The sequence below is a fragment of the Pyricularia grisea genome (assembly GCF_004355905.1).
Source record: "Pyricularia grisea strain NI907 chromosome Unknown Pyricularia_grisea_NI907_Scaffold_7, whole genome shotgun sequence".
Taxonomy (NCBI): domain Eukaryota; kingdom Fungi; phylum Ascomycota; class Sordariomycetes; order Magnaporthales; family Pyriculariaceae; genus Pyricularia; species Pyricularia grisea.
Genome location: NW_022156720.1, coordinates 185,904 through 211,627, shown reverse-complemented (window position 1 = coordinate 211,627; position 25,724 = coordinate 185,904). Strand labels below are relative to the sequence as shown.

The following is a 25,724-nucleotide window of genomic DNA, read 5'->3' as shown; positions in this document are numbered from 1 at the left end:
CAAAACCCCATAAATATTAACGGTATGATATTTATAAAACAATACGCCTCCACCAAACCCCAATAAGTTAATTTAAGAAACCGTTTCCAAATTTAAAATTTTTATTTGTTATTCGATAATATATATATATATATATATATATATATCCGGCATTATGCCTGCCGGTGAACTTGAAGGAACAGGAAAATATATATTTCTTTAACAAAATGAATTTTTCACGATGATCTTATTTCAACTCTTCTCACAGCCTTTTTATAAGATAATTAACGGGTCCTATTTTTCCACCGCGTAATTCCCTATCATGGCCCAATATCCCGGCAATAAAATGCGGGATATAAAACCCATAAAGGAGCGACTAACGGTGCCCTGGGGTATCAGTATTAACGAAGAAGACTTCGAAAAGCTCACAACTGGGTACGAAACTGTCGACATGGACGGACAATGGGACGTGCTGGTTGAGAATCCGGATAAAAACAACAATTCTATTATCTCCGTTCATTTTGTGCGGAGTTGGACCGGACACGATATTTACATCCTCCATTTAAAGAATTCACACCCCAAAGATAGTCCCAAAGTCGATAGCATTACGTGGGAGGGAAATAAAAACGGTGTTCGTATTGAGGCGGAACAGGCGCAAAAAGAGGTTGTTCTTTTGGCTAGGGATTTGCTAAATTGCCAATTCGACGAACTTCCATATTATGATTTTAATGAGGTGTACAACCATCCTGCTTATTTTATAAAACAACAGAAGCAGAAAAAGGCCAGCAGTTGATCGAAATTCGAAGAATTAGGAGGAAATATAAGTTTCCTTTCAATTTGCGGGAGAGAATTTGAGGTATAGGTTTTCTTTTCTTTTTGTGTTTGTACAAAGATCAATTAGGTACACAAAAACCGTGTGTTTGCTTGTTTAGCAGGAACCACATTCTTAGCAACAGCCCGCCCACTAGCTGATATGTGGGTTGCGACAGACAGGTCGTATGAAGAAATGATGCCGGCGTCGCCAGCGTCAGCGTCACGGCTGTGTTCAGGTTCCAGTGAGGCGAGAGCCGCAAGATTTTGATTTCATCCACTGCGCCTGTCAGTCCAGACCCCAAAGCCCTTTCCGTCTATGGAGCCCGTATCGAGTTATTACTGACTCGGGAACGGTGTAGTTTGTGTCTTACCTGGGTGAGTTCCCTTGTTTTGCTCGCCGTGGTTTGATATCGTTATGACTCGTTGCAGAGTATGAATCTCGGGTAGGCAGTATCTAACACTCCCAAAAGGCATCAAAAGTTCGCTCAGAAATACCGAAATTTGGTATCAAAAGGCGCATGTGCCGTTTCTCATGAGCACCGCGAGCGTTTTCATCACAAAAAGGGCCGCCTTCTCGGTGGACAGAGGGAACCCAAAGCCGCAGGCACGCTACATGGACCACTTCTCTACATGCGGAATGAGCTTGAATGTACGTCTAGTCTACATTCAATTTTTCTATTTTTGACCACCAAATGTGCAGGCTGAAAATAAGCCTTAATTAGTTCGTCGACCGCGACAGGAAGCCCACTGTCTGGGTCTACCCTCCCGTTCCTGGCCAAACCTAAGGCCTGCCAAAACCCGCCCATGGGGGCCCGCGCCGGCCCAAGTAGGTGGGTCGGGGGGCCCGCGGGTAGACTGTAATATTTATGGGGGGGCCCAACCCGGCCCAAATTTGAACGCGGGTTTTTTTGGCAGCCCGCGGGCCCCCGTGGGTAAAGCCCGTAAATACGTAAATATTTTAAAATTAACATTTGTAAAATTCCGAAGGAAATTATACTAAAATAAACGTAATATAAAATAATATATTTTCCAATATAATTATTATTATTATTATTATTATTATTATTATTATTATTATTATTATTATTATTATTAATTCTTGTTTTTTTTTGTATATAATAAATTAAATTATAATAAAAATAAAAATAACAAATATTAATTATATTGTTTTTTTTTATTAACCGAATATAAAATACGAAAAAAAATAATCTATTTAACAATATTTTACATTTAAAAATTCTTCAAATTACGCCCATACGATATATTATTCCGTACCCGTTTTAACGCCCTGGTTGGAATTTCCATAAAAATTCTGCTATATTTTAATCCAATTTAAATGGAAATAAATAATATGAACATACGGTTAATATTAACCCGGATTGGGGTATTATTAACGGCTATTTCGATAATATTATTTTTATTGGAATTAAAATTATTATTTAATTTACCCAAATTATGGATAAAACCGACAAATTCCGTAAATTTATCGTATTTAGCTTTTTCGTTTTCCGGGTTTAAATATTCGTTTTCCATAATGGCAATTTTAATACCGACCAAAAAAATAAATTTTTTTTAATCGAAATATAAATAATAATATAATCGCGAATAATAAATAAATTTAAAAAATATTAATTAAAACCGATAAAATTATTTAATTATAATTATAAACGTTCGATAAAAATTAAAATAGTAAATATAATTAAAATATCGCGGGCAATTTGGGCGAATTTTAAAAATTTTATTTTATATATAACCTATTAATTGAAAATATTATTATCGTTTTTTATAATTAAATATAAATAAAAATTAATATATATAATTATCCGTATAATTATCCGTATAACCATCCATATTTTAAATTATAATAAAATTAATATATTACGTACCTTATATTAAAAACATTTTAACTTTTAACCGGATATTTTTTTCGACGGATCGATCGATAAAATATAAAAATTTTATCGGGTTTAAATTTTAATTATTTACATATTTGGATTTTTCCGGATTCGGTTTACGTTATAAAATAAATAAAACCGGATTAATATCCGGTTAAATTAACTTTTTTTTCGGGTGGAAATTCGGATTTCGTTTTTTCGAATATAATTCGGTTAAACGTTTAATTTTTTTGGCGATTAAATTTTTTACGCGTTAATTGGTATATTTTATATAATACCTCAAACGGTTTTTTCGGGAATTCGTACGCGTTGGGGAAATTAAAATAACGGCCAAAAGATATAATTTTGTAACGTAATAACGTTAAATTAAATTAATATATTTATCCAATTTTATTCGCGCCGTTAAAATTACAATTTTTAAATTGGTATATTATCCCGTTTATAAATATTTTCAAATTTTTAATTAAAATTTACGTTCGAAATTGGTAAAAATTATACCGATAATTTTTAATTTAAATAATACGTATATAATTATTTCCATTTTATTTGTCCTAAAAACGTTGGTAAAAACCGCTATAATTTTAATTGTCGTTAATAAATATTCCAAAATAATCCAATTTTCGTTAAAAATTCGAAATTTAATTAAAATGGCATTAACCGGATCGTTTTAACCATTTAACGAAATAAAATATTATTAAATAAATATTCCTATAATTTAACGAAATTAAAAAATACGCGTAATAATTAAAATGGTCGAATTCCATTTAATTTAAATATTTTTCATTAATAATCGAAAACCTTTAAATTTATATTTACCGGTAAATTATTGTAAATTACAAAAAATTTTTATCCGTTTAGGGCTTTAATAAAATAAAACCGCCAAATATTTTAATTAATATAAAATATTGGGTTAAATAATATTCGAATTATTTAATATATTAATATTATTTACCTAAACGATAATATATTTTGGAAAAATGTTTTACGTTTTATTTTCGTCCGTATTATTAATAATTAAATTTTCGTCGTTATAAAAATTAACCAAAAAAACGCGGAAATTTATTTTGGTAATATAAAAATTTTAATATATAACCTTTTTTATAAATTATAAAACGTAGGCCATATAAAATAATTGGAAAATTTTTAATTATATTTGTAATTGGGAATTATAAACCCGAAATTCCGCCGTTACGTTATTAGCGCGAAAATTAAATATATTATCGGCCGTAATAGCCAATATTTTACGTTCCAATTTATATTTTATAATAATTTAAACCGTAAATTTTACCAATTATTTTTTTATTTTATTAACGTTAATTGCAATAAAATTTAAAAAATATAACGGCGTATTTAATTATTATTTACGTAAACGGCCATAATACCCCAAAAAACGTATTTTAAATCTAAATTAATTTACCCGTTAATAATTAAAAATATTTTCCCTTTTTGGGGAATATTAACTAACGTTTGGGTAATAATATTTTTAACCATTATTTTGTATTTTTTGGTAAATATTTGTAGCGAAAGGACTTTTTATTGGTCGTTTCGGGTTTGTACAAACAATTTAAATTTCGAATCGTATATAATATTAAATTTTTTCCGTAACGAAATATAAAATCGGACGTAAAATTTCTCGATTTTATTTTTCGAATATTATTATACGTTTTTAACCTATACGAATATATAATATTTTATTAACGTTACGTAAATAAAAAAACAATATATAAAATAAATAAATTTAAATTGTAATAGATAATTATATAAATGGTTATATAAATGGTTACATTTTTTTAAAAAAAAATAATTTATTAACCGAAAATCGACGTTAATTAATATAATATTACCGGACGTCGTTTAAATTTCCGATTTTTTTCGGGTATAGGCGATAATATTACGATACCGTATAAAAATGTTTGTTCCGCCATATTATTATTGGCCTTTTTTACTAAATTGGGGGTATTTTAATATTTATATATATTATTTGCAAATAACGTATAATTCGCCGTTATTATAACGGATTCGTGTTAAATGCACGTATTATATAACGTGTTAAAACGACGGGGACATACGTAACCCTCCCTTATATAAACACCCTCCTAATACGAACAAATAACGGCCTTATACTTTTACCTTTTAATTTTAATAATAATTCCATTTAGGAATTTAACAATTATTGGGCCGTTGGTTTACCTTTTTATATTTATTAAAATTCGTTTTTTTTTTCGATTATTTATAAATTTACCATTAATAATTAGAAGTACCGCCCTAATAACGGGGATCGCCTTTTAAAAAATATGGCGGATAATTAATAAATTATAAAAAAAATCCAATTTTTTTAATTAGGCGTTCCAATAACGTTAACCGCGGCCGAAACCCTTTAAACCGCGTTACCGTTTCGACGGAAATTTTTTTAAAATTTTTTATCGTACGATAATTTACTAACGTTATTTACGGCCTAACGTTACGTTATAAAATATAAATTACGGCGGAACGCGGATTTTATCGGTAATTACCGAAATTAATATAAATATTTTTGGGCAAATTTAAAATTTACCGTCCAAAAGATCGTCCGTTTTTATTATAAGGTCGGCGGTAAAAATAAGGTTTATAATTACGTCGATTTTTTAAAATATTTAAAACGTATATATAATAATTTTTATAAACGTATTTAAATTTTCGCCAAATTCGAATCGTTAAAAATAAAATTAGGCCAATTTTTCGTTTAATTTATTATAATTTTCGAAAAAATTTTAATAACGGCGGGCGGGTTTTTTTAATCGGACGAAATATAAATAAATTTTTTACGTTTTAAAATTTTAATCCGAATTAAAAAAATATACGTAGGATAAAATATCGTAAATAATTTATATTTTAACGCGGTGGTAATTTATCGCCAAATAGCCCAAAATTTGGAAATTTTCGATTTGGAAAAACGGTATAATTAATACCGTATTTAAATAATTACAATTTCGAAATTTACAAACGACGGGGATATTTTAATAACGGGCGTTAACGTTTTGGAAATAAATAGGTATAATTTACCTAAAAATAAACGCCGGTACGAACGTTTTCCGGTTTTAATAATAACGGGGGGCGAAATAAAATAACGCGTTTTTTAAATTTTATAAAAAAAATATTAACGGCGGCGCGAATTAGGGGCGTATTTTTAATACGGGAACGTTATTTACCAAATAATAAATTATAAATTCGTAACGATATTATATCCGAATACGACGGTTATCGCAATATTATTTAAAAATTTTTAATAGAAAAACGAATAATTTTTAATACGAAATTTAATTAGGGGTTTAAACCGGGTAATATAAAAAAAATAAAAACCGTAAAAACGGTAAAAATAATAATCGACGGCGGCGAAAAAAAAATTTATTAAATTATAAATAATTTACCCTTTTTTATCCCCGTTTTTTTAAATAATTTACAATTCGTTAATATATAAATAAATTTAAATTACGAATATTACGCGGCGATAAACGAAAAATACGCGATTCGGTTACGGGTTAATAGGTTTCCGTTACCCATTCCGCGTTAATTGGGTACCGTATTAAATTACGCATTTTTAATAATACGGGAAATTATAAAATACGAAATAAACGTAAATAAACAAATAACGCCGATATTATTTTATATTATTCCGGGTTTAACCCGGGACGTAATATTAGGTTTTTTTTAAATAATATATAAAAATTTTTTTTTCGAAACCGATTATAATAAATTCCGCGTCGGGGTAATAAAAAAAATTTTAATCCGCAAATTATCGGCGCGACGAATTTAAAATAAATTTACCGTAATTATCGGTAACGTATTTTTAACGGTTTATAAAAAAGTAAAACGAAATATTCCCGGATAAATGGAATTTGCAACGATTTTTTTACGCGAAATGGCCTGTGAGGATCAGGCCCCTAGACCTACCCTCAGAATCACGACTCGGCTCCACACCGAGCCAGGGATCGGACAAGGATCCACTACCTCCGGATTTAAGCGCGTCTCTTGAGCGCGTCGTCGATTGTAATTTCTCTCTTCTCTTCAGTTTAGAATTTTCGTCGATAGCGCCCAATACACTGAGGTTCTCCAATGTATGCCTGGCCGTGACATAATTCTAAACTCACTATGATTTGCTGGTGAAGCAATTAAAATATATCGTTCAATCCCTTCATTCAATCGTTCACCACGTCGGCTGTGCACGACGGTAAACTAGGCCACAGAAGACACCATTCGCGAAATCAATGTCGCCGCGTAAGAATTACGGCCCACCGATTCGCCAATCCCAACGCGTGACAAACGCAAACTCAGCAAAGCCAGATAATTTGGCTTCAGGCACTGCTACTCCCAACACCGAAGGTTCGGATCAAAACGGAGAGATTACATTTGCCCCAGTGAGCCCAGAGCCAGTAGAGCCCGCTCCTACCAGCGCCAACACAGAGCCTGAAGAGCCCGTTGAGCCCCAATCCGACACAGAGCAAGATCAGCCAGTCGACAGCATCGAAGTTGACGGATCGTACGAGTACGAGTCAGTTTCTGAGCACCCAGGAGAGGCGCGAAGCCCTCCCCACCAACCTTCTGCCAAAACGTCAGACGGCAGGAACGAAATTCCGAAATCTCCAAGCAGAGCGCCCTCGCCTGCCGCCCAAATGAGAAGCGAAATGGCAGACGAAAGCGAAAGCACAACCGGCCAGGCTACCATCACTCAATCACAGCTGCAAGATCTTTTGGCCACCATTGCCCAACTTAAAGACCAGCTTGCCACCCGGAGTAACAATGCCACCCGTCAAACCCGCGGTATTACGCCTTTGAACAGCGCCTTTGGAGGGGCTGAGTTTAAGCCCCATGGTATCGCTGCCCGGACAGCATTTGAGCCTTACGGAAGTAACCAAAATGCTAAAAACCCTGCCTACGACAGGACGGCACGTAAAGCCGGCATCGACCCCGGCATGTTTGATGGTGATAAGGATCGTTTTGATAAATGGATCACCAAAATCGCAGATAAATTTGTAGAGGACGACGAAACTTATAAAACAGAAAGAAGCCGCATGGCGGTGATCAATTCCCTCACTGAAGGGCTTGCCAACGACCTTATCCAAGGCCGCTATGAATCCACCATTATGCCTTTCAGCAGCGCGGCCGAAATGGTCGCGACCCTAGCCGCTGTTTACCACGATGACAATCAAGCCTCCAAAGCCCGTGAGGAGCTTCGTCACCTGAAGTTTAGTCTGTCGGACAAGTCAACAGACATCCACCAGTTTATTGGCAAGGTTAACAGCCTAGCCGATAAAGCCAACATTGCCAAAACGGAACGCAAGTTGGTTCTCTATGAGCACATTCCTGCCAACCTGAACCCCCAGCTTCTCAGCCTATCCAAAGACCCAAATATCTCGTACGAGACCTTTGCCGGAGAAGTTGCGAACTCGGCGCTGGCCCAACAACGCGCTTGGGAGGAGCTCCGCGAGAACCGCAAAAAGAGGGAAGAGCGCCGTGAGCGTTCAGCCAGCGCCGAACGCAAACAGCGTCGACACGAGAATCGCCGGCACAGCCAGGAAGCCAAGAACCAAACCCGCACACAGACCATTGACGCCCCGAAGTCGCCCAGCAGAGAAAACGCCAAATTGGTCACTGAGGGTAGATGCTTCCTTTGCAAAGAAGCCGGGCACCTGGCACGCAATTGCCCCGAAAAGGCCGCTCACATCGCCGCCGTTCTCGCCCTTCAACACGAAGGCGATCGAGAAGCTGGTGAACGATCCGGCCACAGCTCATCTTCGTCGGATTCGGAAAACTGCTAAGGCTGCCGGAAGTCTCCTCGGCAGTCTGCATGCCTCAGATAGCCAAAATCGATAGATCACCCAAATTAAACACCTTCCTTGCTCCCATTCAATTGCAAGACAAAGGTCGTGGTCTCAACGCCCAAGCTCTCTGTGACACCGGAGCAGATGTGTACTTATCCATTCGACCGAGCCTCGCGAAAAAGGTCGCCCAACGTTTAGAGCTACCTATCAAAAAGCTCCCCAAACCTTTGGACTTTGGAGATTTTAACGGGAAGGTTACCGCAAGAGCCACCGAATACCTTCGGCTCGCTTTGCAAATCGACGGACGACAATTCCCACGGCAGAAATTTATCCTCCTCGAGACGGCACACGATGTGTTTATCGGACAAGAATGGTGGACGAAGTATCGAGTAGGCTTATTCCCAGCTACCCGCAGCTTCGTTTGGCCCAACGACCTGCCCGCCATGGCCCAATACTCACCCGCAATCGTTGTACAACGTTCAAATCCGCCTCTGGACCTCGAGGCCCAAGCTGACGCAGTCCGCCGGGACCGCAAGATGGAACAAGAAGACCGTCGCATCCAGGTCCGCAAGATACTTCAAGGCCCTAAACGCCAACACGGAAACCAGGCTCAGATCGCAGAAATTAGCGCCTTTCCGACTATCCCAAAGACCGTTTCCAACAAAGCCCTGCCAGCAAATATTTGTGCCCTTCTTAACGACCCACGTCAAGATCGATGGAAGCGATCCCCGTTACCCACGGAGCCTATACCGCTGGTACCAGTAAACGATACGCCTACAACCAGCCTCAATGCGGTATCAGCCCTGCAATGGAACAAGACTCACGATGGACATCCCATTCCATTCCCTGCAGAGGAAGACCCGGAGCACATCGCGCAAGTACGAGCCAAGTTGCCCAAAGCACTTGCCCACCTTGAGGGCTTCTTTTCCAAAAAGGCGTCGACGATTCTCCCGCCTAGCCGACCCGGTTTCGACGTGGTTTTGGAACTCGAGAAACCTTTGGAGGGGAGGCCAGCCCGTTATTCGACCCCTTTCGCGATGATGGAGTTGGAAAAAGAAACCATCGACGAACTTCTGAGGATCGATTTCATTGAACGGACCATGGAGGAGACCGCAGCTTCAACTTTGTTCGTTCCTAAACCGCAATCGAAGGAGCAACGTTTTTGTGTGGATTACAGATGGGTAAACAAATTCATCAAAGGACGACAAGTACTTGCCCCCGACGTGGCCGGGACGTTGAGCAAATGTGGAAAAGCCCGGAGGATGACCAAGATCGACATTATTCGAGCTTTTAACAGATTGCTAATGGATCCGAAGTCACGGTATTTAACGGCGTTCAAAACGCGACAAGGCACATTTCAGTGGAAGGTCCTACCCTTTGGACTGAAGGTCGGACCCGCCTGGTTCCAAGCTTTTATCAACGCTCAGCTTAATGAACTGCTGGACGCTTTCGCGAGCGCCTACGCAGACGACGTGTTAATTTATACCGAGGATAAATCGGAGCAAGTCCACTTTGAGCAAACCGAGGAGGTTATTTACAGGTTGCACAAAGCCGGACTCCAAGGCGATATCAAAAAGTCAAGTTTCGGCGTTTTCGAAATCGAGTACCTGGGTTTACTTCTAGAGATCGGTAAAGGTATCCGCATCGACCCCAAAAAGGTCGAAGCCATCACCAGCTGGCAATGGGACGATGTCACCTCCGTTTCCGCAGTACGATCCTTCCTAGGCTTATGCAATTTCGTTCGGACGTTCTGCCATCACGCCAGCGAACAAGCAGAACCTCTGACCCGATTATTGAAAAAGGGAGTCCCGTTCGAAAGAGGCCCCGAGCAGAAATCTGCCTTTGAAGCGCTGAAACAGCTGGTGATCACCGCCCCCGTGATGAGTTTCTTCAAACCCGGTATGCCTGTTAGGATGGACACCGACGCCAGTGGCAGGGCCACCGCCGGTGTCGTGTGGCAGCAACAGGACGATGGCAGCTGGAAGCCAATCGGCTATTCGTCCAAAACCATGTCCCCTGCTGAACAAAACTATCCGATCCAGGACCAGGAGCTATTGGCTGTGATTAATACGCTAAAGGACTTCGAACCAGCCCTGTTGGGTACCAAGTTCTGTGTTTTCACCGATCACCAGGCCCTAATTTATTGGTCGACCAAGAAACTTTTGTCCGCTCGCCAGATACGATGGGCTGACTACCTGGCCAACTTCGACCTCACCTTTAAATACCGTCCCGGCAAGGATAATGTGGCAGCCGATGCCCTTTCGCGCAAAACCATCGACAACCCTACGGTTAAAGCCCGAGCTGTGTTAGACCGCACCATTGCACTAATTCCTCCAGAAAAGATCGACTCCCGACCCGGCGAACCTCTTCCAACCATTAGCAGCTTGGAACCCTCCGCACCGCAAGGAGTTGACCTGGTGGCCCTTATCCTGGAAGAGAACCTAAAACAGAACCTAGGTCGCCATGATAATCTGTTAACGGTACCCGAGACTACCCAGGATGGCAAGATTTTCTTAAGAACGGCTCTCATCCGCGAAGCTCATGAGCCCAAGATCTTCGGCCATGGAGGCCAGAACAAAACCCTGAGCCGCCTGAAAAGAGATTACTGGTGGCCCGACCGAAATCGAGACGTCAAACGCTACATCAAAAATTGTCGCGAATGTCAGCGCAACAAGGTACGACATGACAAGACGCCTGGGCTGCTGCACCCACTGGAGATCCCTAGACGGTGTTGGCAGCACGTGGTGGTGGACGGCAAAACTATGCCCAAGGATAAAGAAGGCTACGATTACGTCTGGGTCTTCATCTGCCGACTGACCAAACTTTTGGCCACCCTACCGGGAAAAAAGACAGACACCGCGGAAACCTTGGCCATGCGGTATTATCAGACTGTGTACCGTTGGAAAGGCGTCCCCGACTTATGGCTTTCCGACAACGCCGGACCGTTTATATCCGAGTTCCTAAACACTTTAAACGAGTTGACAGGAACAAAGCATAAACATGGAAGCGCCCGCCACCCTCAAAGTCAGGGCAGCGTCGAAATTACCAACGCTGAATTGGATCAGAAAATGCGCTTTTATGTAGACAAATACCAAACGAACTGGCGACGGCATATTCCCGCTTTCGACTTCGGCCACAACTCGTCCGTTCACGCCTCTATCGGCATGGCACCGATCGAAGCAGAAACAGGAGCTCGCCCTAGAGACCCGCTCTCTCTACCTTTACCCGAAGAAGACCTGGAGACCGGTCAGCAACAAAAGGCGCTGGAAATGGTCCGCCAAGCCCGGCAAGCCCAGGAACTGGCCCGCAACAATGGACTCGGAGCGCAGATAGAGCAACAGAGGCAGGCTAATAAGAAGCGGCGACCGGTCGACTTTACGGTGGGAGATGCGGTTTACGTTAGCAAAAAGGGTTTTTCCACCGAAGCTCCTACGACCAAGTTGGACTCGCAAAATGCAGGACCATGGACGATTCTCGAGGAAAAGGGCCACAGCTTCATTCTCGACACCCCTGCCTGGTATAAAGGTAGTAAGCTGTTCCACGCCAGCCGACTGCGCAAGGCAGGAACGGATCCATTACCTCAGCAGTATCAAAAGCCGGAACCACCGGTCGAAATTAACGGAGAACCGGAGTGGGAGGTGGAGCAAGTGTTGGCCTCACGTCTATTCGGACGAAAGAAGACGTTGCAATATCAGGTATCGTGGGTCGGACTCGACCCTGATGAGACATGGTATGAGGCCCGCGACTTGAAAAATTCACCAGTACTGCTGGATACCTTTCACAGGGAGTACCCGGACGCAGCAGGACCTCCGGTAAATTTGCAACAGTGGATCAGGAGCGCAGCAGAGGATGTTTTTGCGGAGGACGGACCCGAGGACAATGTTGCCGAGCACGATGCGAAAAAGACACGAGAGCGGAGGAAGGCCCCGAGGAGACACACGTGACAAACTCAAGACTCTGACCGCCTACGTCGATCAGGCCTTAGAGGGGGGTAATGTGAGGATCAGGCCCCTAGACCTACCCTCAGAATCACGACTCGGCTCCACACCGAGCCAGGGATCGGACAAGGATCCACTACCTCCGGATTTAAGCGCGTCTCTTGAGCGCGTCGTCGATTGTAATTTCTCTCTTCTCTTCAGTTTAGAATTTTCGTCGATAGCGCCCAATACACTGAGGTTCTCCAATGTATGCCTGGCCGTGACATGGCCCAGGTTTTAAAAATAAATATTATTATTACGGGTAATTTCGGACCGACCGAATTATTTAAAAAATTGGCCGGTTTCGAAAATTTGTTCGACCAAATTAAAACGTTTAAATTCCTTTTATATAAGGGGTAATTTAATTATTATATCCAATTACGAAAAAACGATTAAAAACGTATTCCGGTATTATTTTGGGGACGGTTATATTATATATCCAAAAACCAATTATTGGAATTACGGAAATAATTGGTAAATATAATAAATAAAAATTAAATCCGAGCAAATTCCTTTTCGGCGGCGGTATTAATATTAATAATCCGTAAAACGTCGGGAAAGTGGCGTTTTTACGTCGATTACCGGATATTTAATAATATTATAATATAAAATTATTATCCGTTACCGTTAATTAAAAAAATTATCCGTTTTTTAATAAAAATTAAATAATTTACAAAAATAAATATACGTACCGTTTTTTATAAAATAAAAATGGTAAAAAACGACAAATATTTAACGGCGTTTCGAATACGGTTCGGGTTTTTTAAATGGTTGGTATATTTTTTTGGTTTAACCGGGGTACCCGTAATCTTTTAACGTTACATTAACGGGATATTGGAAATTATTTTGGGCAATTTTACGTCGGTATATTTAAACGATATATTAATTTATTCGTTAAATTTTAAAAACGATTATTAGCGGAAAATCCGCCTAATTTTCCAAAAATTAAACGACGCCGGATTAAATTTGGATTTAAAAAAAAACGTATTCGCGGTAAAAAAAGTAAAATATTTGGAATTTATTATTAAAATAAAAAAAAATACCCAAACGGATCCGGAAAAAATCCGAACGATACGGAAATAAAAAATATTTACCCGGTTAAAAAACCTGCGAAAATTTTTAAAATTCGTTAATTTTTACCGAAATTTTATTTAAAATTATTCCGTTTTAACCGAATTATTATTATTATTAATAAAAAAAGGGATATTTTTTCGTTGGACCCTAAAAATTAATAACGTATTCGAAAAATTAAAAAGGGCCTTTTTTTAAATCCCAATTTTCGCCTAATAAAACGACGTAATAAAAATTAAAATTAAAACGAATTGTTCCGGTTCGGTTTTAGGCGGTTATTTATTCCAAAAAAAAGCGGACGGGTTATAAAAATTAATAATTTTTTATTCGGCGAAATTATCCCTAATATAAAAAAATTATACAATTTACGATAAAAAACTTTTGGCGGTAATAATATATTTAAAAATTTGGGACGCGGAATTACGAAATATTTATTAACCGTTTTTAATTTTAACGGACTATAAAATATTAAAATATTTTTTTATACCAAAAAAGGTATTTAAAAAACAAATACGGTAGGTAAAAATATTTGTTAAATTTTATTACTATTTCCGTTTCCGTTTTAGGCGATTAGCGATAATCCCCGACGCCTTTACTAGGAAAAAATAGGACGAATATTATAAATTAAAATTAATTACCGTATTACGCCTTTTTTACCCGGTAATAATATTGGTACCGAATTAAATTAATTCCCGGATCCAAATTAATATATTATTTATTACCCCGTTTTTATAGCCGTATTTGGCCGCCTTTTAGCAAAAAACGCTACGGAAGGATTATATATATTATATACGTTTAAAAACGGTTAATAACGACGCGCGACGTTTCCCCCTAAAAACCGAAACGAAGGTATAAATTATAAATTACGCGATTAACGCGTTAAATATATTTTTATACCGGGAACGTTTATAATTACCAAATTGGAAATTTTTAACTACCGTTATTTTTTAAAAAATTTATAAATCCCTTATCGTAGGTTATATAAACCGGAATAATATTTTCGCCGTTTTAATAAAAAATTATTATTGGGATGGGATAGTAAAATACGTAAAATAATTTGTCCGTAATTATAATATATACCGAAAATCGAAATTTTTCCGACGTTTTCGATAAAAATTATTATAATTTTTACTAACGCCGGATAGGTATTAAAAACAAATTTTTATAAATTTTCTAACGGATTCACCCGGATATAATAAAACCGCCCCCCGGTATTTAATGGTTATAACCGATAAATTATCCAAATATATATAATTAAAAATAATATATTCGATAAAAATAAAAAATTACGCAATTAAATTTAAAACGGTATAATAATAATTCCGGGGTTTTTCCGACCAAATTATTTTAAATAGGGGGTTAAATTGGGTAGGCGGATTTTGGACGGAATTATATAAATAAATAAAAATTTAATAATTATTTTTTACAATATATTACCCTAAAACCGACAACGGTATAAAACGAACGAATTAAAAAGTATAATATTATTTACGAATTTACGTAACGTTCGATTAAGGAAATTAACCCGAATATTTGGACGTAACCCAATTAACCCTTAATAATAGGAATTTTTTAATTACGGGTATTAGCCCGAATAAATTATTATTAGGATTTAATATCGAAATTACCCCGTTCCGGTAACCCCCGTCGCCCGTTTTTTTTACAAATTTAAAAAAACGCGCAATCCATTTTATCGAATATTTACGCTAAAATACGGATATTATTTAAACTGTTATAATATATATATAATAACGATAAAAAATTGGGGTAAATTCGTTTCGGCGTCCAGTAAAAATATTTAAAATAGGCGACGAAATATATTTTAATTTCCGTAATATCCGTAATAACCGCCCGTACCGCAAATTCGATTATATTTATAAAAAATATATAATAATTGCGGTATTTACGTTATTAATAATTACGTTAAACGTACCGGGGGGCATTTATCCGATTTTTTACGTAAAATTGGTCGAATACGCGGTTACCGACCCGTTTTTTTTTAAATTACGTACCGATATTAGGCCGGGGCCGGTAATAACGGCGGACGAAAAAAAAAAAAATAAAAAAAACGAATAAAAAATAAAGGAAATTTTATCCGTAAAAAACCGTAGGGGAAAGGGCTACGGCCGTATAATATTAGTTAAATAGGTAAATTACGATAATTTTATATAAAAATTTTCAAAATATTTCGAAAATGAATAAATTATTAACCGATTCGAAATATAATAAAGTAATATATATATAAATAACGGTCCGGGGGGTAAATAATTCCGATAAATTACCATAAAGGGTTAAAAGGCCCAAAAATATATTTATAATATTAAAATTACGCGGATTACGCGTTTTATAATATAGGTATTAAAAAAAATAAAAAATTTTTTAAATTTTTGGCGGGGCGAATATATATTATATTGGCCCGAAAACCGGGGAAAATCCCCTATTAAAAATTGGCGATAATATAAAAACGTATAAGGCGTAATAAAAAAACAAATTTTATTTATTTACCCATTTACGGGACGGAAAAAAAGCTACCTATTTACCCGGTAATTAAATTATTATAAAAACCCTATTACGGGTATATATTAATAACGGTCGTATTTATCCATTTTTCGGTCCAATTCCCGGTTATTTAAATAATAGTCCGGGGGCGAATTAAATTTAAAATTATCCAAAAAATCGTTTTAAAAAAAACCCGTTTCCGGGGCGGAAATTTGCTAAAAATAAAAAAAAACCGCGGTAAAATAATTACGGAAAACGTTAAATCGGTTATAAAAACCGCGACGACGAAAATTACCGGACGTACCGGTATTAGAGCGGCGGAAAAAGGTATAGTTAAAATCGCCCCTAACGGATTCGGAAATTTTAATATAACGGTAACGTTAAAAAAAATCGCGGAAACGGATTAATAAACGCGAAACGGATTGCAATTACCGGATAAAAACCGGCGTTTAATTTTATTATTAAATAACGGCGAAAACGAAAATAATTATATTAATTTCGCGTTAAACGGCGATAATTTTACGCGCGTAACGCGCGTATATTTTAAAAATTTCGAAATAACGTTATTAATTGCGTTTTTGGGCGCCGATACGTTAATATGGCGGGATAAAAATTAAAAAAAAACGGGATTTATTTCGAAATAATTTATATTTTGGGCAAATTTACGGGTAAATTATTACGTAATCTTATTATTATTATTATTACGGTTACCGCCCGAAACGGTTACGTTTCGGTATTACGTAAACGATAATATTTTTTTAAATACGCCGCGTAAACAACGTAAAATTCGTCCGTTATACGGACGCGACGGCCCGATTTTATAATACGGTTTTTTTTTTTCGTAAAATATAGTAACGGCGGTAATATATTAATTATAATATATAATTTTTTATAATTTACGAAATTTGCGACGGAAAAACGGGTTTTTAACGTATAGGGATTTTTTATAATCGTAAACCGATTTTTTATTTTTGCGGTATTTATTATAAACCGTACCGTTAAAACGGGGGACGTAATCGAAAATATTAATAATTTTCGCCGCGTTAATATATAAAAAATAAAACGGAAATTATTGTTTAAACGTAATAAATAATTTATCGTTAAAATTATTTTTAACGATAATTACGTTTATAACGCGGCGGGGTTTTTATATAATATATTAACGGGAAAAAATAAACGAAAAAGAAATATCGGTACGAATTTATTACGGAAATATTAAAGTCGTTATAATTATCCAATAAACCGAAAAAACGTTAAAAAGGTTTATTTTTTTTTCCAAAAATACCGGTTATTATATTATTCGATTTAATAATAAATATAACGCGATAAAAATAAATGGCGATATAATAATAAATATAGGCGAAAAACGTATAAAAAATAGGTAAAAATAAAATCGAAGCCGAAAAAAAAATTAACAACAAATTAAAAAATAAATTGCGAAAAACGAAACGTAACGGCGAAATTACGCGAAAATAAAAAATCGTAATTTAAAAAAAAAAAAAAAATAATAGAAGAAAAATTAACCGAAAAAAAAACGAAAACGCGGAAAAAATAAATAGGGTAAAAAATTTATTCGTAATTGTAATAATAAATAAAAAATACGAAAAAAAACAAATAACGGGCGGGTAGATAAAAAAACCTATTTATTATTAAACCGTAAACGGGGCGATAAAAGGGAATCCGCGCCCCGGGTTAATTTAAAACGCGTCTAGGTATAACCGCGGATTGAAAATAAAATAAAAATAAAATAAAAACGAAATAAAAATAAAATAAAAACGGAACGAAAAGGGGATAGGAAAGGTTTATAAAAAAAAAAGGTACGCGAAAAAAAAACGGGTAAAAAATACGGATTACGGTTTTAATTAATATTATAAAAATAATAGCCCAAATAATTGGGCGAAATTGGTTAATATAGTATCGAAATAAAAAAAAAAGGCAATACGGATTACGGAACGCGATATTTTAAACCCGGACCGACCCGCCCCGATTAAAAAGGGCGCCCAAGGAGGTTATATAACGGATTCGTACTAAATATACGTATTATATAACGTATTAAAACGACGGGAATATACGTGATTTTCCCTTATATAAAAACCCTTTTAACACGAACAAATAACGGCCTTATACCTTTACCCTTTAGTTTTAATAATAATTCCATTTGGAAATTTAACAATTATTGGGCCGTTGGTCTACCCCTTTACAGTTATTTCGGAAAAATTTTTATTAATAAAATTTCCAAATTTTTACCAATTTGGGTTTTTGGAACGTTTTTAAAATTAAATCGATTTTATTTTTTTTTAAAATCCAACGGCAAAACCAAAAATTAATAATAAATAAATTAAAAAAATTATTTTATAATTTAGGGGTATATAAATAATAAACGTTGTTTTTTCCGCCGTTTATTATAGGTTTATTACAATCCGTAAATTTGTAATTTGTAAATAATATAACGATAAATTCCGTTTCGGTATTTTGGTTAAAATCCAAAAAAAATTATTTTCGTTTAAATTTACGTTAAATCGATATTATACGGGCGTTTTTACGTTCGAAATTTTATCGTAAAATTCGTTAATAAATTTAACATTTGGGGAAAATAATTTTTCGATTAATTCCCTTAAAAAATTTATTAATTTATCCATTATAATTATATGGTTAAAAATTAAAAAGAAAAAAGAAAAAAAAAAATAACGATCGGTTTATAATATAAAACGTTAAAAAAATTTTTATCGATTTAATTCGTTCGTTTAAAATTTAATATAAAGTTTTAAATAATCGATATCGGATTTATTTCGGCTAACCTTTTTTTTTTTAAAACAAAAAAAAAAAAAAAATTTGGAAAATTAACGAATTTTTTTTTTCCCAAATTATCGCCATTATTTGTATAATAAATTATAGTACGAATAAAATAAAAATATCGCGGGCAATTACCGGCTTTTAAATAAAAATTTCCAAATATTAAATAAATTTTTACCTATTTAACTTTTATTTTATATTAATTAATTCAAATTAAATTTCCTATTTTTATTAATTATATCCAATTTATACCGTTAAACCCAATTAAATAATTAAATTTTTAATTATCCGTTCGATTACGAAAAATACCAGAAATACCACCCCCGGATATAATTTTATCCCAAAATCCAATTGTAAAACGAAATCGAACGAAAAAAATTGCGAAAAAAACGACGGAAAATAAATTACCAATTCGAAAAAATGGCCGTATTAATAACCGAATAGTAAAAAAAGGATAACGGACGAAAAATTGTATAAAACGATTTAAATTTGGAAATAAATATAAATTATAATGGTTATATTAAATAATTATATATTAATATATTATTTTAATTATTATATTAAAAAACATTCGCCGTTTATAATCTAATACGGATTTATTAATATCCAAAATCGTTTTCCAACGTATAATAAGGGATTTAATAAATACGGTTACGTTTTACGTTCGTTTATATATCCAAATTAAAATTTTAATAGTTTTACAAAAAACCGGGGAAATATTTTTAATATAATTATTTACGGTTTCGAATTTGGTTATTATTTACGTTAAACGGGTTACGGTATTTACCAAAAATATATCCTTTATCCGATTTATTTTATAAATAATGGGGTATAAAATAAAATTTTAATAAATAATATTTACCTACTTTTATATTTATTTATTTATATACCTTTTTATTTATTTAAATTATATTCGTTTTATTTATTTTATTTGTTTAAATTGTTTAAAATATATTAATTTATTTAACGCAAAATTATAAATAAAAAAAACTTTTAATTTTAATTTTTTTTACTAATTTTAAAAGGGGTTGGAAAATAAAAACCCTTTTTACCGTTAAAATTGTATTATATTAATTTTAATAATTATTATAATTTAATTTTCCATATTTTAATTTTAAAATATAAAAAAATCCCGTAATTATTTATTATAACCGTATTTGGGTATAATTTTATATTATAGGCAAAAATTTTTTTTTAAATTCTTTAAATATTTTATTATAAATAGGTTTTGTAACCAATATTTATAACCCTTTTATTTTTTTATTTATTATTTCGCCAAAATCGGGTATTCCAATTTAATCGGCGGTAATAAATAAAAATGTAATTTATCCTTGGGTATTTTCCTAAATAACCATTCGGTAAATTGTTTTAATCGATTTATTAAATATATTTATATATATTTTATAAAACGTTTATTTGGCCCAAATGCGGCGTATAGGGGTTTTACGATTAAATATTTTATATTATTTTTACGCGCGGAATTTGGCGGTATTTATAATATAAATATATTTTACAATTAAAAATTTGGATACGCTATAATAAATAAAAACGCGCAATAAAATTTTTTTAATAAAAATAAAAAATTAAATAAACGTAAAATAAACCGTCCTATATTATAATTATTAAATTTGGTATTATAATTTTTAATTTGGGGAATATTTATTTTATTTTATTTTCGAATATTTGGTATATTTAGTTTATATTATGGTTATAAACCGCAATATTTTTTACCCAATAATATATTTTGGTAGCCAAATACGTAACCAAAAAATACTAATACCAATATATAATATAATAAACGGAATTACGTATTATTTAATATTATTAATTGAAAAAAATAGTAATTATTTTATATAATTATTAATTATTTACCAATTTAGCCATTTTTTTTTTGGAAAAACGTTAATATATTACCAAAATAGGTAATTTTGTGGCGAATTTGGCGTATTATTTTACCAATTTTTATGATATTAATAGGCGAAACGCCTTTAAAAAAATTGTAAAAAATTTGGCGGACGAATTTATTTGCCTTATTTTAATAATTGGCCTATTATAATAATAAAATAGCGATTATTTCTTTTTATTTAAATATTGTTTTTTTAACTTTTTTAATGGGAATTTGAAAAAAGGTTTCGAAACCGTCCTCCAAATCGTTAAAATTATCCACGTTTTTCCAATATTTATTATTAATTGGGGCGGGGGTACGTACCTTTGAACCAAATTTGGACTGTAAATCTTTTTAATATTAATTTTAACGTTTTTTAAATAATTATAGGAAATGGTTATTATAATTTTATTATTTTAAAAAATTATATGGGATGGTTATTTATTTTTTAATAATAAATTTTATTTTAAATTTATTTTGCATTTATTTTTATTTAAATTTAATCGACGTTATATATTTATAATTAACGCGTAATTTCGATTTTTACCGCGATAATATTATATTAAATCGTTTACGCGCGCGGTTTACGAATAATTTAGCTTTATCGCTATTATTTATTTATTTTTTAAATTTTTTATTACGGTTTTGTAAATTTTGGGCCTTACGACCGATATTATTATTTGTTTTACGTTTGGATATTATTTTTGGTTAATTTTTAATTATAATTAAAACCATTGTAAAAAATACAGGTTTTTACCTATATTTATTAACGATATTTATTTTTACAAATGGTAATTTTTCCAATATAAAACAAAACCGCGATCGAATTATAAAATTATAAAATTTGTAAAAATTTGAAATTTTTATTATTATAATTAAATTCCAAAATTCGGAAATTTTTTTGCAAGCGGTATTTTCCTAATTGGGTTGGCCCCATACCTACCCCGCATTTTATCCAATTAAAAAAACGTTGCTATTTAAAAAAATTTTTACGTTAATTTTAATCGGGTTTAACCTCGTCCCTCCATAATTTTTACTTTTTTTTTTGGTAATCGCGTAATAATTTTCGGTTTTCCACCCGATTATTTATCCAACTTTAATTATTACCGATTTAAATTATTTATTTAATAATTATTTTTTATAATTATTTTATTATTTAATTTTAATTAATTATAATATTTTCCCTTTTATATTTTATTTCCGCCAAAATATTTTATAAAATTTTTAAAATAAAAATAATACGTAAATTTTATACGGGCAAAACGCCCAAAATATTTTTTAAAACCGCGGATAAAAAAAATATTACCAAAAAACGTAAAAATATACGTTTTAAACCCGGTAATATATTTTTATTTTCCTATTATATGTTTAATTTATTTATTTAATTTTATTTTAATTATTATTTTGCGGAAAATTCGAAAAATATAGCGAATTTTCGATTTAATTATCCCTAAAGCACCTTTTTAACGTTTGGTCCGAAAAATTACCTATAAATATTTACCTAATTGCAAATTTTTTACGTTTATTATCGCGGTTTTGTAAAAAATTATTAAAACGTTTTTTACTAATTTTTTTATTGGTAAGTTTTTTTATTTTTTTACGTTATAACCATTTATTATAACCATTTTAATATAAAATAATTTCCAATTTTTACGTTATATACGTTCGCCGTATTATTATCCAAATTAAAAATATAAATTTCGTTAAATTTATTTTTAATATTATAAATGGTTGGACGTACCCGTACGTTAATATATAATTTAAATTTATATTTTATAACGTTATATCCGTTATAAATAGTTTTCAACCCAAAAAAAAAAATAAACAAACCGTTCGTTTTAATATAAATAAATTTTTTGGTTAAAAATTATTATAATTTTTTATTACGTAACGTCCGTAAATAAACGGAAAAATAAATAATAAAATTTTTATTGTTGGATAACGTATTATCCCGGAAAAAATTTCCAAACCTAATTTTAAATTTTCGGTTAAAAACCTATTTTCGGTCCAAAAAAAGGACGAATTAAATATTTCGCCGCCTAAATTATTTAATTTTATTTTTTATATCGTTAAAAAAAAATTTAACAATAATAAAAAATTTTTTAACGATAACGCCGAATCCGACCAAAATAAAAAAAAAAAAACTAATTTATTATTATATTTAAAAAAAATAATAATACGTTTTATTTTAATTTAATAATTTAATATAATATAAAATAATTATAAAAAATGGTTATAATTTTTTAAAATTTACGTTATTTTATTTAATTAAATATATAAATATTTTATTTTTTCTAATAATTTTTTCGTAAATTTTAAATTTGTACAAAACCCGCGGGTTACCCAATTCGGGTTAAGCCCGCGAGCCCGCGGGCCCCTATTAACCCGCCAAAAAAACCCATGGGCCCTTACGGGCCCCCATTTCAGTCCCATGGGTTAATGGGCCGGGCCGGGCCCCCAAGTTTTTCGGGCTTTGGCAGGCTTTAGCCAAACCAAAGTTCCGCCAACACATGCTTACGGAGCTCATCGACCTATCCGCCAGTACTATCGCGTTAAAGATGATAAACCTACTGCGTGGCCAGAGCGTCACCTTCATGATATTCCAGACGCGGTGGGCGTACGGTCCGGAGATCCTAGCATGGCAGTACTGGTTGCTGGGACGCGTGTTGCTTAACTTGAGCGACCCCAAAAAGATCTTGGACTGGTAGTAAGCCACTTTAGAGGGTTTAATGTGACTGAGGGACGTGACTAATCTCTGTTTGTGTGTGGGGAGTGCATCAGTTATGTTAGTTAATGGGCGAGCAAAAAGACCTGCCTGGACAGTGTTGCTAACTGCCTCTAAGTTCTGACCTGTAGCAGTCTTTCTTTATAGGTACTTTGAGATGTGTGAAACCATCACCAGTTGGTGACGTGTGTAGGGGGAAAAGGCCTGACATTAGTTGCAACTCATTGGCGAATATGTTTTTGGCCGACTGTATCCGAGCACTTGGTTAGATGGTGGTTTCGGATTCAGAGTAGACTGAGAACTAGATCACACTTGGTAATCCCGCGCACGTCGGTCCCGGTTGGCAATAACCTAAATCGAACGTACTCGTGCATGTCCGAACCTTTTCGCTAGCTGCGACTTGCCGGAGCCATTGACCAAGACAAGGTGGCTCTTCAGTCTTTACAGACATACAGCGCCAATATTCCAAATAGGAAGCGCCACCTGCCATTGATGACCTCAGATAGCTGCTGAAGATGTAATATACTGCCTATTAAATTACGTTCCACGGCTAGATTACGTGATGCAGGTGGCTGATCCTGCGGCATACGTTTCCTACATTCTGGGCAGGCGGAGGTGCAACTCTTTGAGGGTGGCCCAGTGCTGACGTTGTCACTGATGAAGCTATCGGAGATTCGTCGTTAATCTATTGATAGGAGAACTGAACGGCGATTATCTTGGCAGACAAGCCTCAGAAACCGGCAAGTGAAGTCACTGGAATTTGCTGGTCACCATATTACGACAACCTCCTGGCGCTTGCAAACCTTGCAACAAGCTCTAATCTTGGACCCTTTCATCATTTTACCAGACGCTATCCCTGATGCACCCCGAGGACCATCTATTTCGGCGACCGAACCAGGATTTTGCCAGCCGTCGTTCCGGGAACGAGCAATCTCATGACCATTGCCATGTCACTTTACTATATTTCCTAAATGAAATCTTCGTCTGGGGCGAGCCTGATCGCCGCAAAACACGTGAGCAGATCATCTCACGACATCGCGGCCAAGCGATGCGGGTGCCGTGGTAATATCACGCGGCACTTCACTCGCCATCTTGCATGGCGGTATAGCCATTTTCGCATCAACCACGGCAATGATATCCGAGGGCACTTGTCGCGGGACCCGATATAGGCTATTCAACCAAGTCGTTGGGTGTCAGGAAGTTCAGGCACAGACTGGAGCCGCCCAACCAAGTCTAGGGTAGGAACTGTAGTTTAGGCTGAAGTCATGATGGCGTGCTTACGTCAAGAAAACGTCCATACAGGATAAAGAGATCGGTACCTTGTTATAAGGGAGGGTATTCTTTGGAGCTGTGGATCTTGTCGATCGTCATCAATACCACTTACCCCGGAGGATATGCAATTCAGCTGCAGGACGGTTTGCATGATGGGGCCAAGATTTTGCTCTGGGACCTGCGCGGTCCACCCGTATTCGCCCCCCAGATTTTTTTTTCTCCTTTCGCGGCTAAATGCAAAGAACACGGCAGGTTCGAGTGGAAATGCGGGGAGATTCTGCCGTATTGGCGATTCTTGGCACATATCAAGTCCCGTCCAAGCCTCGACTAAACTCTACTGCAGTATTACCGCCCGTATCCCTTTTCTCCTATTTCCCCACGTCCTTGGCAACAGGATACGACGAACCAAAGGACCGGAGCTAAAGAGACTACCGTACAACTGGTTGCCGAACCTACTTTTTATGCGACAAAGGAAATCTCCCTCCCAAGCGGACATTACATATAGCTCACTAGACCGTGGTAATAACACCAATGCTGATCGCAGAATGCTCCTTTGGGAAGTGAAACAACGGAGCCAAGACAACGGCCAAGAAGTTCCAAGACTTTTTAAACACCACCATCGCCGGCTTTCCGTCAACATGATTTTCAAATCTCCAATCAGTCGACCCGAACGAGGGTGCGGTTCAAACATCTTCCAAAGGGCCAAGAGGTTTCCCAGTGGCACCGTACGGTTCTGGGTAACAGACGCGAAATCACTTCTACAGTACCAGGAGCTAGATCTCCAAGAATGTTGGACGGTAACCTTTTTCCTAGGTGGGGGACATGGTTCGGTCCCATATCGAGAGATTGGAAATGATGGCGTCAAATAACTCGTTTTGTTCAAGTATAAGATGTTGCCATCCCAGCCATCATCGCCAGCTTCGATCTGCCCCATTCCAGCCTCATCCTCTCCAATCTCGCACAACAGCCAGCCTTCTACAAGCTACCGTCAGCAGAGTAATAAAAAAAGCACAAACA

General features: G+C 34.9%; 1 protein-coding gene across 1 annotated transcript; it reads left to right on the top strand.

Moving 5' to 3' along the window:
* Positions 1–301: 301 nt before the first annotated feature.
* PgNI_09111 (uncharacterized protein) lies at positions 302–1,577 on the top strand (the record flags this gene model as incomplete). The annotated part of the gene is made up of 4 exons (XM_031129100.1): positions 302–454; positions 1,152–1,167; positions 1,263–1,441; positions 1,515–1,577. 4 exons carry the CDS (start codon positions 302–304, stop codon positions 1,575–1,577), a joined length of 411 nt encoding a protein of 136 aa, XP_030978095.1.
* Positions 1,578–25,724: the final 24,147 nt, after the last annotated feature.